This window comes from Dama dama, chromosome 26 (assembly GCF_033118175.1).
Source record: "Dama dama isolate Ldn47 chromosome 26, ASM3311817v1, whole genome shotgun sequence".
Taxonomy (NCBI): Eukaryota; Metazoa; Chordata; class Mammalia; order Artiodactyla; family Cervidae; genus Dama; species Dama dama.
In genome coordinates, this window is record NC_083706.1 from 48,665,149 (window position 1) to 48,684,803 (window position 19,655).

Below are 19,655 nucleotides of genomic sequence, written 5' to 3' on the forward strand. Positions count from 1 at the left end.
TGAACTGACAGTCCTCGTGAAGAAAAGAACTCCAAGTGAAAGTGAAACTCACTCAGTCATGTCTAACTCTTTGTGACCCCATGGACTCCACAGTCCATGGAATTCTCCAGGCCAGAATACTGGAGTGGGTAGCCTTTCCCTTCTCCAGGGAATCTTCCCAACCCAGGGATTGAATCCAGGTCTCCTCCATTGCAGGTAGATTCTTTACCAGCTGAACCACCAGGGAACTCTAAGCTTAGACTAAAACAGTTAGCTAGTCTTCAACTGACTTAGTTACAGGAGAGCTGCGAATTTGGGTTAAATATGTGAAGTCCAAAATTTGATCTTCAATTAATTCCTTAGGAACTTGGCTCTCACAGGTCTGGTTGTTCTTACAGTTAGCTAAGCCTGTTTTATGAATATTGCATTCATTTAAAAACTTTTTTATAGTTTTTTCTTCAAGTTTTATTGAACTACAATTGATATACAGGTCCGTATAAGTTTAAAGTAAACAGCGTTATGATTTGATTTACATACATTATGAAACAAGTACCATAATGTTTAGTGAACATCTATCATCTCATGGGCACAAAATTAAAGAAATAGGAAAAAAATTTTTGCTTGTAATGAAAACTCTAAGGATTCACTCTCATAACCACTTTCATATATAACATACAGCAGTGTTAATTATATTTATATTAATGTACGTTATACCCCAAGTACTTATTTATCTTACAACTGGAAGTTTGTACATTTTGACCACCTTCATCCAATCCCCCCTGCCAATGGTAAGCACACATCTGATCTCTTCTCTATGAGTTTGTTTGTTCGTGATGTATAATTGACTTACAACATTGTATTAGTTACTGGTATTGTTGTTGTTCTTGTTGTTTAGTTGCTAAGTCCTGTCTGACTCTCCAACTCCATGGTCTGTAGCCTGCCAGGCTCCTCTGTCCATGGAGTTCTCCAGGCAAGAATACCGGAGTGGGCTGCCATTCCCTTCTCCAGGAGATCTTCCCAACCCAGGGATCAAACCTGTGTCTCCTGCATTGACAGGCAGATTCTTTACCACTGAGCCACCAGGACTGTTGATATCACAATATAACTATCACTGGGGCAGGAACTATGGATTTTTTATATCCTTTATTTTTCTACTTTTCTCTGTTCTGTATCTAATCCTCCTGATCACTTTTACAACTGGGTGGTTGGGGAGAAGCTTTTCCTTCACAAAGTTATTTCATTTTAGTTTGATACTGTTAGTATGGCTGGGAGACAGTTAAGAAAATTTTCCTTTACTGTGAAGCATTTTAGTTCTAATTTCTGCCAGTCACATGAAGTAATGTCATACTTCTATATATTTCAAAATGATCAGCACACTAAATCTAGTTGTCATCTCACCATACAAGAGTAGTGCATAATTATTGATCACATTCCCCACACTGAACACTTTATATCTGTAACTCATCTATTTATAACCAAAAGATTGTACCTCTCAATCTCCCTCACCTATTTCTCTCCTTCCCCAACCCCCACCCCTCTGGCAACCACCTGTAGGTGCTTTGTATAAATGATTAGGTGTTTTGTTTACTCATGTTCTATTTTTAGATTCTACATATACATGAAATCACACAGTATTCTGTCTTTCTCTGTCTGACTTATTTCACTCAGCATTATACCCTCTGGGTCTATGTTACAAATGGCAAGGTTGCATTCCTTTTTATGGCTGAGTAATATTCCATTGTGTATATACACACACACATCTTCTTTATCCATTCATCTATTGATGGGCACTTAGGTTGCTTTTATATCTTGGCTATCGTAAATAATGCTGCACTGAATAGAGGGGTGGAAATCTTTTAGAATTTTCTTTGAATAAATACCCAGGGATGGAATTGTTGGTTCTAATATAGTTCTATTTTTAATTTTTTAAGGAATCTGAATACTGTTTTTCATAGCATTTGTACCAATTTACATTCCTAAATACTCATTTTTTAAATTCAATAACTAGCTTCCATTGTTCACAAAGATAGGATTACTTTACCATGAACTTACCATGATTTTCTGTTTTATCTAAAGAAACTGTGTGCACATATATATATGACTTCATTTTTTCTCTTTCTACCACTTGAGTATCTAATGTCAAAGACTTCTTCAAGGCCAGAACTTCATATGTAATAAATAAAGAGCCCCTTAAAAAGAAACAAAAAATTCATCATAAACATATAATCTAAATATAACACAGGAGCCACTCTTTTTTAATAAGCTTTCTGTAGAAATTTTTCTCTTTTTTATTGGGAAACATAGTATGAATATGGTAATGTGTATATAACATACATTATACATACATATACAAATGTATATACACATTTCAGCTTAACAAATAACAACAAATATCTGAATTACATTCCGAGGCAAAAAACATTAACAGTACCCAGAAGCCCACAGTGTGTCCCTCCCTGATCCTGACCCTGTCTCTCATCTCTATAGCCAATTATTATTCTCTGATTATAATAATATCCTTGCTATTCTTTATAGTTCATCACCTAAACATGAACCTTTAAACAACAAGGCTTAATTCTGTCTGTGAATTTCAAAGAAATGGGATCTCACTGTATGTATTCTTTAGTTCAGCCTTCTTCTTGTGAGAGTCACCCATGTTGTTACATGTATCTGGAGTTCAAGCATTTATATTTTCACGTGGCATGTGATTCATCCACTGTATGGCTATATAATGACTTACTTATCCTTTCTACCACAGATGGGCATTTAGGGAATTTCTGTTTTGAGTCAATTAATCTGTTATACATCATATATATCTGCACTGTATGCATGTGTATATGTTCCTCTAAGATATATACTCATGTTCTGTACATACATATGTTCCTCTAAGATACATACTTAGAAGTAAAATTATAGACTTTCTGAAAGTATATATATATATATTGTTTGACTTTACTAGATAATACCAGTGTTTTTTTTAAAGATTAGTCAATCTGTACTCCTAACACCAGCATATGAAAATTTCTTCTAAGTGTTAAACCTAAAATCAAATATTAGAAGTGAAATACAAGGACTTCTCTGACAACCCAGTGGTTAGGACTGTGCCCTTTCACTGCCAAGGGCCCGGGTTCAATCCTTGGTTGGGAAACTAAGATGCCACAAGTTGCACAGTGGAGGTGGGGGGGAAAGCAAACTAGAATTTTTAAGTGAAATACAATGCTGTATATCCTAAAGTGAAGGATTTTTCCCCCTAGTCAGACTGACCTACACACTCCTTTTATCCAGACACAAAGGCTGCACTCTGTGAACTCAGAGCTTAGAAACAGCAGTTATATGAAGCCTTTTCATGAGCTTCCCACCCTACAGCAAAAGGAAGGAAGAAAGGCCAGACACTGCCAGCACCCAAAGAATGGAGAGAACGCTCTTTAGGGTCATCACCTCTCTAGGGGAATCGACCAGAGCAGCCAAAACGAACAAATCTATTCAGTATTTTTATCACATGTTTCATGAAAGACAAAATTCTTTACTAGAAATTGTGAGTTTTCACAATATTCCTGAATTTTACTGTGATATAAACAAAAAAACTGCATCACAGAAAAGAATATACATTTATCTTTTTTTGTCCATTTATTTTTATTAGTTGGAGGCTAATTACTTTACAATATTGTAGTGGATTTTGCCATACACTGACATGAATCAGCCATGGATTTACATGTGTCTCCCATCCCGATCCCCGCTCCCGCCTCCCTCTCCATCCCATCCCTCTGGGTCTTCCCAGTACACCAGCCCTGAGCACTTGTCTCATGCATCCAACCTGGGCTACATTTATCTTTTGCCTGGAATGAATCCAAGGAAAAAAATCCTCTAAATATGTTCTGTCTTACCTTACAATGTTATGGAGAAATGTATGTATTTGGATAAAATGGCAAATATATCTACTTTATCATTTTAGCATCTAAGATTTGACTTCATATTTACACTAATGAAAAAGAATATTATTAACAGAAACACTAGAGCAGCATTGGACATACACTTAATATATATCCATCCCTCCTCTCCAAAAAGAAGAAAAAAGAATGAAAAATAACAACCTTTGGAAGAAAATCACTCCATTCATTAAACATGCGCCTCTGAAACAGCATGAAATTGGAGGGTCAATCTAGTGGTTTTCTCAGTCAACCTCAATTCCTTTCATAACAGCTTTATGGTAACTCAAGGGACTTTCAAAAATAATTTTGACTATAGTTGATTTCAGCCTTCTTGAACTTCTTCATAACCTAACACAAGATGTGATTTTAGGTATGTGAAAGCTAATCAGTGAGTGCCTGCTCTGTACTTGCCAAGTGCTTTCCTCAGAGCAACAGTGCCAGGGGGCAGAATTCCCACATCTACTCCATCCAAGAGAAAACACTCCTCAGGGCTTAAAATAACTGGGTCAAGACAACATTTAAGTGACAGAATCAGTGATGAATCCACATGTTCACAGATTCTAAAATCTATACCCTTTCACTACCCCTATGCTACCTGTAAATTACTTCCACTGAGCTCTCAAACAGTAGTATAATGAAGTCAATTACTATTTCACAGTTGACACTTACCCTAAAATAAGTGATCCAGTAAACTTTATTATATTTCCTTCAAAAAGAAAGGGAAAAAAAGTCAATGTCAATCTGTAATTTGTTGGATGTATAGAAGCTTTGTTCAGGGTTTTGTTCAGATCTTCAACTAATGCTGCCAAGAAAATATTTCTCCTCCCTACTGAGGGTTAAGGAACTCTCCACTGACTTCCCCACATATCAGCCCAGGGAGATGGACATTCCTCCCAAATTCTAGAACCTACGGTTCCTGAACAGGAAAGAGGACAATTCCAGGAAGTCTTCTTTATTCCAAGATGGCTTCCTGGACTTCCCCAGGAGCAGCTAGTTTGTTTCCTCCTATATGGCTACCATCTGTTTCTTCATACTAGGATGTTTCTTTTTCACTAAGCACTGGAAACAGAATGCAGACTCACAGCCTAATCTGCTACCCTAAAGTATATTCACTACTCTTGAGTTTGTTCTACTAGAAATGATAAGAGAAGAAAAGTTTCCTTCTCTGTTCCACTCATTTTTGTATTTTTAAAACACAAAATCACAGAATTTTCTAGATGAAAAGGATCTATCCTAAGAACTGATCTCTCTTAAAGGCCAAAAGGAAGCTCCATTAGAACAGACTTTGTCTTATTCCATACTGTACCCTCAGGGCCTAGTGTTAGTACCCAACACATAGTAGAATGAATGAAAGATGGCCTAGGCAATATTCTCATTTTACAAATAAAGATTAGTAATAACATAAATATTTACAAATAAAGACAGCAGATTGGTACTAGATCTTAAGTTCTTAGAGGGCAAGCGAAACATCTTCCTGGCTCTCCATTGAATTACCAGAACCTAATACACGGGTCTGGCACCAGTTTTATAGGAGCTTAGTAAATAGCTGCTGAAGAATGCAGTGAGACTTGAATTTACAAGGATGAGTATGAACCTGACGGGAACAAAGGGAAGAGGAAATTCCCAAGAAAAAGGAGTATGCATGGCTCTGGGCCTACAAATTTGGGGTGAACCGTTAGTACAGAAAAGTTATAAATAAATTTGAGATTTATCACTAGTTAAACAAGTTTTTGCGGACCACCCTAGAAACTTAACCACAATTCTATCACTGTTTCTCTAAGAAAATACTGTCATTTAAACTGGACTCACTGATCTCTCTCCAGCGCGGGCTGCTTTTTGGCGGAGGAGTCGAGGTTCCCATTCTTCTACAGCAGATGACACAATAAGCAGCCAGGGACATTCTGTGCATTTAGAACAATTGCAACAGATTTAATTTAGCATGTAATTAAAAATATTTCTTTTAACTAAAAGAACACATCATTACAGAATATTTCCACTGCTCTAAAAATTGACTGTGTATTATATATTCATCCCTTCCCTCTACCCTCCTCTAAACCCTGACAAACATGGACCTTTTTACTATCTCTATAGTTTTGTCACTTACAAAATGTTATTACAATTGGAATCATACAATGAAAAAAAAAAAAGAACATGTCACCACAGTAGATTGACCACAGAGTTAGATGTTTCAAGACTTGGAAAAAAAACTTTTCAATTAAAACAAAATTTCTCCCTTAAAAATTTAAAGCAGACTTATTAGAATAGTATTTTGCTGGTACCTTGATGATTATTCTTCAAACTGTATCCAATTGTGAACAATGATTAGTAGGAAATAGGAAAAGAGGTTATTGAGAATATCAATATAGGTGTCAAAAAACTTTAAATGCCTTTGATATATATACATATAGGAGAAGGAAATGGCAACCCACTCCAGTGTTCTTGCCTGGAGAATCCCAGGGACGGGGGAGCCTGGTGGGCTGCCATCTGTGGGGTCGCACAGAGTCGGACACGACTGAAGCGACTTAGCAGCAGCAGCAGCAATTTATATTTATCTTTGGTGACTGTGAAGTCCCTACAGAAGTGAAAAGCATTCTGAATGGAAGATATACTTAGGACCCATGGAAGTGTTTAGCTTTTCTCCAAATCCTTTAAGATGGTACCCAATATTGTTTAAAATCTTTGAAACTTAATTGTTAGTTTTTGGCATCATGACAAAGAAGATGCTGCTCAACTATCTAATCACTCACCTTTCATGCAACGATTTAACCAACTAAGTGAAGATGATCTCTAAATATGATGCGATGGTTTTTAGAACACCTCAGTATTCTAGAATCAGGCTGTCTCCGGATGAAACATTTCTTCTTTTTTCTTTTGGAATAAGAGAAAAGAAAGAAGATGCCTTGAGGAACTCGTGAGAAATGGTCTTTGGTTTATTTTAATACAGTAAAAACGTCTGGCAGCTTTACAGAGATTAGGGAGAAAATAATCTAACGAATGCTTGGTGTACATGTGTAAGAAAATCTGTTAGGAATAACACAAAATAAAAAGCTTAAAAATTTTCTTGTGACTCTAGTACATCAACTGATGGCCAAGCAAACTGTTTAAGCAACAGGTAAACTTGTAAAGATCACTGTTTTAAAGGTCACTGTTTCTTATTTTCTCACTTGTTTAAAGAGTTGCTGTCAGTTCCCAAAAACCTTCACAGTATTAACTTACACACACACACACACACACCCGAGCAGGTTCCCCTCCCACCACATCCTGAATACATCTGAGTACAGCAGAAATCTACTTCATCTTATTTTCCTCTAGATTTCCTCAAATGCCAACACTGGCCCTTTCAGCTTTTTCTAGAATAAACTGCTCCATATCTAATTCTCTAACATTCAACTCTCTCAGCATCTCGACTACTTCCAGTTCACTGCTCTCCAGCCTCAACAAATCTTCCATCCTTGCTTTCCTGGGAGTGAGCAGCCATCTCGTGGTTCCACTTCCTTCCCAACTCAGCCTTGATTCTGGGGTGCATCACTTCACCCTCTCTCTCCACCTGCTCCCTCAACACACCAGTGAGTGAGTGAGTGAAAAGTCGCTCAGTCGCATCTGACTCTTTGCAACCCCATGGACTGAATTCTCCATATCAGAATACTGGAGTGGGTAGCCTTTCACTTCTCCAGAGGATCTTCCCAACCCAGTGGTCGAACCCAGGTCTCCTGCATTGCAGGCGGATTCTTTATCAGCTGAGCCACAGGGAAGCCCATCAGAGCCCTCCTCTTTCTAATAATACTATCCTGCAGCCCCAACTTGAAACGTGTTTTCTGTGTTCCGACGCTTGGACAGCCAAGATAGGGGACAGAGGAGATAGGCAAGCCGGGAGTGGGCTCCCAGAATGATCCCTAACCGTTTCTCTTCTTACCCTCACAACAACTGCTCTAAATATCCAGGAACTCTGCAAGTGTCCTACCCTCCCTTCATCCCTTTCAAATGACTTGTCTCTCACTTCGCTCGGAAAATGAAGCCTATGAACTCCTTCAACTTCTGCCCCCATATCTACAAGCAGGGATCGATTGAAGTATTGAGGGAAACAAATTGTATTCAGATAGTGGGGTAGGGGGAATTTCCTTTAAAAAAAAAACTACACACAAAACCACAAATATCAAATTAGGTACTAAAATGAAAGTGATTTAGAATGAGAAAAGATACCACAATAAATTCCTGCAGTCTTAGAAATGTTGATACCTTTCTTCTGGGGTTTCATTAGGTAATCTGTCGGAAGTGCTTACAAAGTAACGCTTTGGGATTATACTCTGATGTTCCTCCCTCCCTAAAACATGACAGCTCCTACTAATTCTGAGTACTGAAAGGTGCCCATGTGGTAAGGCACCCCCAAGCCTAAGCTTCATAGTATCACAGGAAATCTACCCTGGCTGGTTTTCACGTCTTTACCTGCATCACCTTTTCCAGACTCCAAATGGACTTTTATCAAATAGGACTTTTTCCTATTTCTGAGGAAAAGGTCTCATCCTTTCTCACAGGGAAATGTACCATCTATGTTCTCATCTCTTTGACTTCCACAGGGACCTTGATCCATTCATTAGCTTTCTCTTCTTTATCTTCACACACTCTTCTCCAGCTCCTTCTGCTCCTCCCCTCGAAATACTGGATGTCCAGTGTTCTCCCATCAAAACACAAAAATGAACAAATACCTGGGGGGAAAAAAGTAAACCCCCAGTCTACCCAGTGCCCTCCACCACTTCAAGTGGTGGAAATCTCTTCATCCCCACAACGACTGCCCTAAACATTCACATACTCTGCCAAGCTCCGACCCGACCTCCAATCCGCTACCACTTCTCTTACCAACTGCACGTCTGTCACCTGCATTTCTTAAGGTTCTTTCCCCAGTGTGTCTTCCTGCAACACTGGAATAGCCCTCCCCAGGGTCACCAGTGAGTGACATCTTTGCTGCAAAAGCCACTTTTCAGTCACGATCTTCCAGTCTTTGTCTGAAGCATTTGACTGCCCTCTCCTTCTCTCCTCTAGCTACTGGGACACCGGGTCTTCTCGTCTGATGCTCACATTTCTGGCCACTCCATCCCATTACTCACTTGACAAAAACTTACTGAGCACCTACCACCTGCCAGGGTGGAAACCTGAGATGTGCCCTCAATGGGCTCACAGCTGGCTCTGCTGCCTCTGTGTGTGCACGCATGCTGCATCGCTTCAGTCGTGTCCGACTCTTTGCGACCCCATGGACTGCAGCCCACCAGGCCCCTCTGTTCTTGGGATTCTCCAGGCAAGAATACTGGAGTGGGTTGCCATTGCATTCTCCAGGGGATCTTCCCGACCCAGGGATCGCACCTGAGGCTCTCACACTCCAGCACCGGCAGGCGGGTTCTTTACCACCAGCGCCACCACGCAGTCCCTAACCCTTAGTGCTGCAGTGGGCTCCACCTACGGCCCTCTTTTTCCCTCATGCTGTCTTCTCGTGCTAAGTAATTTCAGTGCTTTCATCAAAAAGTTTTACCTGTAAGCTTATGATTCCCAAACTTCTATAACTAATTCAAGTCTCTCTGCTAAGATTCACACACATATTCAGCTGCCTAATTCACATTTCCACTCAGAAGCACCACAAACACCCATGTCCAAAGTCAAATTACCATATTCCCAAATATCCCAAGACCATTTATTACCAAAACATAGTTTCTGCACTGATATGACTCCTCCCTACACCGAGGTCTAATCCACCTAGGGTCCATTTCTGGAGAGTTTTGTTCCACTGGTATATTTGTCTAACTCTGCATCAGCGATACAATGCCTTTCTTAATTTCTATACCTTTAAAATAAGCCTTGATAGTTTCTAGGTAAGCACCCCGCCCCCATTCTTTTCACAATTATCTTGTCTATTGGGATTTTTATGGAAATGAATTGAATTTACAGACTTAATTTGGGAGCAGTGATGCTTTTGAACTGTGGTGTTGAAGAAGACTCTTGAGAGTCCCTTGGACTGCAAGGAGATCCAACCAGTCCATCCTAAAGGAAATCAGTCCTGAATATTCATTGGAAGGACTGATGCTGAAGCTGAAACTCCAATACTTTGACCACCTGATGCAAAGAGCTGACTCATTTGAAAAGACCTTGATGCTGGGAAAGATTGAAGGCGGGAGGAGAAGGGGACGACGGAGGATGAGATGGTTGAATGGCATCACCGACTCGATGGACATGAGTTTGAGTAAACTCCGGGAGCTGGTGATGGACAGAGAGGCCTGGGGGCCTGGCGTGCTGCAGTCCATGGGGTCGCAAAGAGTCGGACACAACTGAACGAATGAACTGAACTGATATCACATGGAGTCTCTCCATTCATGAAAAGTATATCTTCAATTCTTCTTTTAGATCTTTTGTAATTTTCTCCACAAAGGTCATGCATGGTTTTTCTTTGTCTCCTCATTTCATGGAAAATTTCAAATGTATACAAATGCGGAGAGAATAATAAAATGAACCCCTCATCACTCAGCCTCAAAACTTACCAACACAAGGTCAACCTTGTTTCCTCTACGCCTGCGCTATCCAAAAGAACTTCTGCATGATGGAGATTTCCTATTGCTAATGTGAAAATATGCTAATGATTGAGGAACTGTCATTTCATCTTTTAAATTTTAATTACCCACATATGGCTAGTGGCTATAGTATTGAACAGTGCCATCTGTAACCCACATTCACTCCACCACCGTAACACTCAATTATTCTGAAGCAATTCCATGATGTCATGTCATATTTAACCCTTAAATACTATAGTATGCTACTGCTGAGAAAATTAACCGCCATTATTCCCCTCTCCAAAAAAATTCCTTAGTATCATCAAAAGTCCAATGAATGTTTTAATTATTTCATAAACTTTGGTTTTGCACCACTGGACTACTAGAATTAGGGTCTAACCAAGGTCCATATTAGGTTGCTAATGTGCCTCTTTTTCAGAGTCACTTCATTTCTATAACTACTAATTTAGATTTTTTTATTGAATTAGTCTTGATAATTTCTATTTTTCAAGAAAGTGGGAATTTAGGTTTTCAAAATCATGAACATAAAGCTATTCCTGTTTACTTCTATGATCTTTTTATCCCTAAAATTGCCTAACTTTTTTGTTCCTGGCATTATTTGGGTTTCTTCTTTTTTACTTTTCAGTTGTCTTCTAAAAATTTATTAATAGAAAATTTTATTTATTAATTTTCTTCATCTATTGGTTTTGCTGAGCATCTCTGTTTTATTTTGTTTTCTATTTCTGCTCTTCACTATCTTCTTTCTTTGTTTGGATTTACCCTGTCCTTTTCTTAACTTCTTCAACAAAATGTAATATACTATGAGTATTTCTTGCTGTCTCATAAGTGCATTTAAGACCATAAATTCCCCTCTAGTTTTGCTTTACTTCAATTTCACAAGTCCTGACATTTCTACTGTGTGTGTTTAGACACTTCAGTCATGTCCAACTCTCTGCGACCCCATGGACCATGGCCTGCCAGACTCCTCTGTCCATGGGATTCTCTAGGCAAGAACACTGGAGTGGGTTGCCATTTCCTTCTCCAAATCTGACCTGAGATAAGACCTCCTCTAATCTGTGATTGTTTAGTTCTGTTTCCAGTCTTTAAACCTGAAATTTCTAAAGATTATCTCTTCATTGTGCTAGATGGCATAGATTCTTTGGAATTATGAAGATTTGCTTTGCCACCTAATTGCAACCAATACTTATAAAAGCATCATATAAACTTATCCTTTGTTATGGGCAAAATTTAGTATATCTATTATAGCAAGCTCATGAACTTTGTTGTTAAAAAGTTTCTATGGCCTTACTAAATTTTATCTGCATGACCTTCTAGTACCTCAGAGAGGTTTTTCAAAATTCTCATACTGGTTTCTTGATTTATCAGATTCCGCTTAGACTTGTCCATTAGTTCTTTAAATTATTTATTCATTCAACAAATACTTGAGCACCTATAAACCAGGGACTGTTTTAAGTACTGGAGATACAGTAATGAATATGAAACCTATATACCTGCCCTCATGGGTCTTACCTTCTACTATAGAATCCCCCTGCCAGTGTGCCAAACAAATACTGTCATATTTTGGTCATGATGTGAAAAGACATGTCATTAGGTGTATAAAAACTTACGACCATTGAAACCTTAGTGTACCCTGTCCCTTTCATCATCATATCTGATCCCTCTTTATCCCTATTAATATTTATTGCCTTAAGTTCTATTTCATAAGACATTAATATTTCCTTACCAGTTTTAACATGTGCTTAACTATCATTTTCCCCAATCATGCTCATAATCTTGATATCATATATATTTAATTCCAAAATCTTTTAACATGTAAGTTTAATCCATTTACATGTATTGTACGTGGGATAAATCAAGTTTTCTTTATTACTTTTTAACTGGTTTAAAGTTGTATCATTTATTTCTATTCATTTAAAAAATAACTACATTTTTAACATGCTACATAAACTTAAGCAATACAAAAATTCTCCCAAATAAGAATGCTTTAAATCCAATCCAATTTCTATCTTTTTAGGTATTTTTGCCTCTACTTTAATTCTACATTATTTTTAAATACTCCAAAGGGAGTCTCTTAGACACTTCACCAATAGGAGCAGTTTCATGAACTACAGAAGTTATAAAGCGGATATGCAGGTAGTGACCTTACAAGAAGTCTTACAGGCAGAAAATCTAGTACCAGGTACTTCCTCCAAAAAGGCAGAAGTTATCACTCTGACCAAAGCAGGATGAAGTATACCATACAGATGTCCCCCAACCGAAAAACCTGGAAAGAAGTACTCCCAGAAAACCAATCCCCACCCAGTGGCTGGAGCCCCATGAGGTTTTGCTAGTAACTAATTCTTCTGCTAAACTTGAAGATGTTAAGCCTTGGATTCATTCAAGTGAAGGAGTGATCCCTCCTGGCCATCAACACAATGAAAGGGAAAGCTGCTGCTGAAAGCCCTTAACAGACCTTAATGTCCTCTTTAGAAGAAACAGGAAGAAAAAACAGGATGGCTCCTAATATTAAGATAAGGACTGTTCTGTTGCTGGAACAAAGTTATCTTATCTGATCCTGGAAGCTAGTTCTGACTCTCAAGATCAAGTTGCTTTCCCCTTTCGCTATAATTACACTACTCTGGAACTGAAGTACCCATTTCTGTCACTCTCTAATTTAGATTTAGCCTTTAGTATACCATTTTCATAACATATGGTACTACACAGGGCCCAGACTAAGGTCGAATTTTTTGGAGCAACTGCCCCACAATTGGCTAGGGGGAGCTTGTCGTAGGTGTGTGTCAACAGGTGTATGTCAAGAGGACTGGATGGTGACAATCTCTGCAGAGTCCAGGTTATAACGTGAAGTGCTGTCTGCCACTTGTGTTTCCTGTCGTGCTTTGCCCTCACACATCAGTTCAGTTCAGTTCAGTCGCTCAGTCGTGTCCAACTCTTTGCGACCCCATGAATCGCAGCACGCCAGGCCTCCCTGTCCACCACCAACTCCCGGAGTCCACCCAAACCCATGTCCATCGAGTCAATGATGCCATCCAACCATCTCATCCTCTGTTGTCCCCTTCTCCTCCTGCCCTCAATCTTTCCCAGCATCAGGGTCTTTTCCAATGAGTCAGCTCTTCGCATCAGGTGGCCAAAGTATTGCCCTCACACATACCAGCCTTCATTTTGCAGGTGGGCCCCATCCTCAAGGTTACCTCCTGCCTCTGCTAACCCCTGATTAGAATTAGTGTGAAAGTGAAAGTGAAGTCACTCAGTCATGTCCGACTCTTTGCGACCCCATGGACTGTAGCCTACCAGGCTCTTCCATCCATGGGATTTTCCAGGCAAGAATACTGGAGTGGGTTGCCGTTTCCTTCTCCAGGAGATCTTCCCAACCCAGGGATTGAACCCGGGTCTCCCACAGTGTAGGCAGATGCTTTACGTCTGAGCCAACAGGAAAGTAAAACAGTTTAGCCATGCTCAAACCCACAGAAGACGTGGAATGTTACAGGAGGCCTGACGGACCACAGAAACCACCCTGAATCCTGGCACTACCCTACTCATATTACTGTGATCTGGGGCACCTAATACTTTTGGATGAATACCCTTCGCCCAAACTGCACCCAACCAATCTCTCCCTAACTGAACCAACACCTGTGGTGACTTGAGCAACACTGGCCAAAACCTAAGAGAAGAGAGAGATACTGACGGACCTGGGGGCTGGCTAAAGGGGATGAGTCAGAGAGGAACAGCCACCAAGGAATACGGTCATGGAGAAGAAAAGGGACCATTAATGCAGATAGATGGATTAACAGGGCTACTATTTCAGGAAGAAGGGACAGGTGAAGAAAGCAGCCTAGGAGACAAATGACACTTTGAGCAGACCTAGACAATAATGGCAAAAATGCCAAGTACCACTTCTGGGAACGGGCTGATAGAAACACGCAGCAGAGCTTGCTAAGCATGCTGATTCAACCAGAAGCCAAACTGGCATCTAAGCAGTGATCCACTATACTGGGGGGTAGAAAGTCAGAAGGTAAAGCTTTGGAAAACCCATGCCCTCCTCGCCCCCCAGGACTATGGGATGTTTTGAGCAGTAACGATAATTTCTGCCACTGTGCCATGACAGCCACTCTTCCCGGGATTAATAAAAGGGGCTGCATCATGCAGTACAGCTGTAGGTGAAGGGAAAAGGACAGTTGCCAGAGACAGCATATACTGCCCGTGGGGAGCCACTGGGCCCTCGTGAATAAACTGTGCCCCAGATTCATACACGCAGCTCCGGTTCTAATTGTCGCTTCTTGTCATGCATACAAGCTTCTCAGGAGACAGGTCAGGTGGTCTGGTATTCCCATCTCTTTAAGAATTTTCCACAATTTGTTGTGATCCACATAGTCAAAGGCTTTGCTGTAGTCAATGAAGCAGGTTTCTTTTTTTTTAACTTCTTTGCTTTTTCTATGATCCAGTGGATGTTAGCAATTTGATCTCTGGTTCCTCTGCCTTTTCTAAATCCAGCTTGTACATCTGGAAGTTCTCGGTGCACATACTGCTGAAGCCTAGCTTGAAGGATTTTGAGCATCAACTTGCTAGCATGTGAAATGAGTGCAATTGTATGGTAGTCTGAATATTCTTTGGCATTGCCCTTCTTTGGGAGTAGAATGAAAACTGACCTTTACCTGTCTTGTGGCCACTGCTGAGTTTTCCAAATTTGCTGGCATATTCACTGCAGCACTTTAAAAGCATCATCTTTCAGGATTTTAAATAGCTCAGCTGGAATTTCATCACCTCCATAAGCTTTGTTTTTAATAATGTTTCCTAAGGCCCACTTGACTTAATCAAAACTGGGAAAGGCTATTTTAAAAGGGTTAAATAAGCAGGTACGTCACCCTGCTTATTTAACTTATATGCAGAGTATACCATGAGAAATGCTGGGCTAGGTGACTCACAAACTAGAATGAAGATTGCAGGGAGAAATATCAACAACCTCAGATATGCAAATGATATGACTTTAATGGAAGAAAGTGAAGAGAAACTAAAGAGCCTCTTGATGATGAAGGTGAAAGAGGGGAGTGAAAAAGTTGCCTTAAAACTCAACATTCAAAAAACTAAGATCATGGCACCCGGTCCCACCACTTCATGGCAAACAGAAGGGGAAAAAGTGGAAAGAGTGACAGATTTTCTTGGGCTCCAAAATCACTGCAGATAGTGACTGCAACCATGAAATTAAAAGACGTTTGCTCCTTAGAAGGAAAGCTATGGCAAACCTAGACAGCATATTAAAAAGCAGAGACATCACTTTGCAGACAAACATCCATCTACTCAAAGCTATGGTTTTTCCAGTACTCATGTATGGATGTGAGAGTCGAACCATAAAGAAGGCTGAGCGCTGAAGAACTGATACTTTTGAACTGTGGTGCTAGAGAAGACTCCTGAGAGTCCCTTGGTCTGTAAGGAGATCAAACCAGTCAATCCTAAAGGAAATCAACCCTGAATATTCATTGGAAGGACTGATGCTGAAGCTAAAGCTCCAATACTTTGGCCACCTGATGTGAAGAGCCAACTTACTGGAAAAGACCCTGATGCTGGGAAAGATTGAGGGCAAGAGGAGAAGTGGGTGACAGAGGATGAGATGGTTGGATGGCATCACTGACTCAATGGACACGAGTCTGAGAACACTCCAGGAGACAGTGAAGGACAAGGATGCCTCGTGTGCTGCAGTTCATGGGGTCACAAAGAGTTGGACACAACTGAGTGACTGAACAACAACAGATTTGGACACCAGTTTCCATGTTGAGCTGCACTTTGGAAAGCAACATTTGGTTCCACCCTAAGGTGGGCAGTGGGACTCAGAGACCACTTACAGTAATGACCTCCATATAAGATAACATATAGTATATGGGAAATGGAAGGTTCTGCTGAGAAAGAAATCCATAATGAGACCGTCATTCTATCATTGATGGGTATTGTAACAATAACACCTTCTCTAAGAATGACACAGGTGTTTGGTGCAATTACAGTAGAGTCAGGAAACGGTAATTTAAAAAAACAAAATGTATAGTAACACTGATGTAGACAACTATATGTACAGGAACTCATTCCTCCCCACCCCTCCCCATCCCACTTTCTTGTAGAAGTTGAGAACAGCTGGTCTGAGGACAAATTGAAGGAAAAAATCTGAACTCATCTAGCAGGTCTTGCCAAAGAGTGCTAAAGAATTCCACTGAGTACAGACAACGATAGACAAGGGAGGAGAGAGAATAGTGCAACCTTTCCCAGACAGACTATGCAAACACTGTGAAGGAATCAGTGGGCTTTCTTGTCTTTTCCAGTCCACGGGAAATTCTGATTAAAGAGAAGTCCACATTGTAGACCAGAGACCAAAGCTAATCTTAACCAACTTTTTTTTTTTTAATGTGAATCACTTAATTTGTAAAAAGCAAAAGTTTGTGACCCCTCTGTACCACTTCTGCACCTGCCCACATCTTAAAAGATGGCCCCTCTGAGTCTCCATGTTACAGAACACAGTGCTTCCTTGCCAGTGACTTGGATGCACCACAGTCACCTTCCTTTGGCATCCCACCCAAACTTTGTTTCCAATCCTTTAAACTTACAAACAACAACAAAAAAATACACCTCCAAGGCAAGGCTTCCTCAGTGTGCGTATATAGACAGATAGATAAACACACACATATGTATGTATGCATATGTATGCATATGTAAAGTATATTCCAATTTGTGACTTGCCTATTCATTTTTATAAAGGTGCCTTCTGATGAACAGAAATTTTAATTTTCATAACATCTCTTTAACCAAATTTATTTTTCTTTTATTGTTGTTGCATCCTATGTCCTATCTAAGAAATTTTTGTTGCCTACCTGAAAGTCACAAATATTCTATGAGTTTGCCTAAAAGGCCTTTTGGTTTTCACTTTTACATTGAGGCCTATGATTCATCTCAAATTAATTTTTTGATTTGGGTGAGACAGGAGTTGAAGTTCATTTTTTTCCCCTCTATATGAATAGCCAATAGTCCCAGCATCATTTGTTGAAAACATTTCCCAATCCTCATTGAATTGACTTTGTGCCTTGGTTGAAAATCAATTGATTAAATAAGTATGGGCCTATTTCTGTATTACATTGCATTCCATTGATCTATTTGTGTGAAGTGAAGTGAAGTCGCTCAATCGTGTCCGACTCTTTGCGACCCCATGGACTGTAGCCTACCAGGCTCCTCAGTACGTGGAATTTTCCAGGCAAGAGTACTGGAGTGGGTTGCCATTTCCTTCTCCAGGGGACCTTCCCAACCCAAGGATCGAACCTGGGTCTCCTGCGTTGCGGACAGAAGCTTTACCGTCTAAGCCACCAGGGAAGCTGTAAAATCACACAGTACTGATTAACGCAGTTTTGTAATAAATCTTGGGGCTTTGCAGGTGGTGCTAGTGGTAAAGAACTTGCCTGCCAATGTAGGAGACATAAGAGACTCGGGTTCGATTGCTAACTAGTTCAGTTCAGTTCAGTCGCTCAGTCGTGTCTGACTCTTTGCAACACCACGAATCGCAACACGCCAGGCCTTCCTGTCCATCACCAACTCCTGGAGTTTACTCAAACTCATGTCCATAGAGCCGGTGATGCCATCCAACCATCTCATCCTCTGTCGTCCCCTTCTCCTCCTGCCCCCAATCCCTCCCAGCATCAGAGTCTTTTCCAATGAGTCAACTCTTCGCATGAGGTGGCCAAAGTTATTCTGCTTCTGAAGACAAGCTGTAGTAACGGAGGCATGATAACATGAATATCCCTGAATTGTACACTATATGTGGTTAAAATGGTAAATTTTGTGTTACATGTATTTAACTCAAAGAAACAAAAAAGAAATCTTCCCCAGAAACAACATAGCCTCCTATATTTTTTTCTAAATATTTTTCAGGTGTGTTTTTCACACTTAGGTCTTCAGTCCATTTGGAAATTACTGTTGTAAATGATGTGAAGTAGGAATACAATTTTGTCTTCAATCTATATGGATACCACATAGCTCAGCATCATTTACTGAATACACTGTGCTTTTATACTACTACTTGGTGGTATACTTCCGTATGTATATGAGCATGTTTCTAAGCTCTCTCTTCTGTTCCATGGGTTTACTTTCCTGTCCCTAAATCAAGACCAGTAATTAAGCCAGGAGTCTTGATTATTATGGCTTTATATTGTTTTGATACCTAGAAGGCAAAGACTTTTTCTTCAAAATTGAGTTAGGAATTTCAGGTGCTCTGTCTTTTCATAGACATGTTAGGTTCAACATATCAGGCTCCATGAAAAATCATATTCCAATTTTAATTGGAATTTCAACAAATCTGTAGATTTGGAGAAAATGGACATCTTTATGATGCTGAGTCTTCCTACCCCATGAATATGGTGAGTGAGTGATAGTCACTCAGTTGTGTCTGACTCTTTGCAACCCCATGGACTGTAGCCCGCCAAGCTCCTTTGTCCATAGAATTCTCCAGGCCAAGAATACTGGAATGGGTTGCCATTTCCTTCTCCAATGAATATGGTATATAGCTGCATTTACTTGGGTCTTCTTTTATGTGTTTCAATAGAGCATTATAATTTTCTCCTTAAAGGAAGATGCACCTTTAGTTTGATCTATTTCCAGACACTTTCAGTTTTCAATACTGTTATGAATAGCATCTTTTTATTATTAAAATTCCCAGTTATTGTTGGTGTGTAGAAGTTACTCTTTTATTCAGAAATCTGTTTGAACTGAAGGCCATTTTTGATGACCTCTTAACAAAAGAAGCCCTTCCAGTCCTTCTTTATCACATCATATCAGTTAACCTTCTAGTTATATGATTTTTAGTGTCCTTTTCCCTGCCTGTAATTAGGTGCTAGCTCACCACTGTAAGTTCAATGTCTAGAATAGGGTCTGACATATACCGCACAAAATGTTTATTGAATAAAAAAATGGAGATTTTAAATCTGGATGATTTGGAAAAACATGGAAAGAAAAGCAGATTTTGAAGTGAAGGTGAAGTGAGATCTAATTCGGGTTGGGAGGCGTTCTTTAGAGTTGTCACAGGTCATTAATGTGCAGGCATCTGGCCACCACCCGGAGCACAAGAATGGAGGCTTGATGTGATGGAACCGATGAGACAGTGAAAGAGGAGAATGCATTCAAGAAGGAAAAAAAAAGAGAGAATATATTTAGGAACAACTAGACTTGGGGCAGA

The 19,655-nt window shown here is 39.9% G+C and overlaps 1 protein-coding gene across 2 annotated transcripts in view; it reads right to left on the reverse strand.

Annotated features, from left to right (window-relative positions):
• The window catches only part of SERAC1 (serine active site containing 1), a 53,320-nt gene that overhangs the window by 32,658 nt on the left and 1,007 nt on the right, over positions 1-19,655 (reverse strand). Inside the window, exons 2-5 of one of the 2 annotated variants that reach the window (XM_061130227.1) lie at positions 6,656-6,776; positions 5,718-5,809; positions 4,578-4,614; positions 2,032-2,168 (exon numbers count right to left, since the gene is read on the reverse strand). In XM_061130227.1, the coding sequence (XP_060986210.1) occupies positions 2,032-2,168; positions 4,578-4,614; positions 5,718-5,808 (265 nt within the window). In that variant the 5' untranslated portion in view covers position 5,809; positions 6,656-6,776. Of the gene's footprint in view, positions 1-2,031; positions 2,169-4,577; positions 4,615-5,717; positions 5,810-6,655; positions 6,777-19,655 lie in introns of those variants that run through there. The other variant, XM_061130228.1, reaches the window with a different exon arrangement.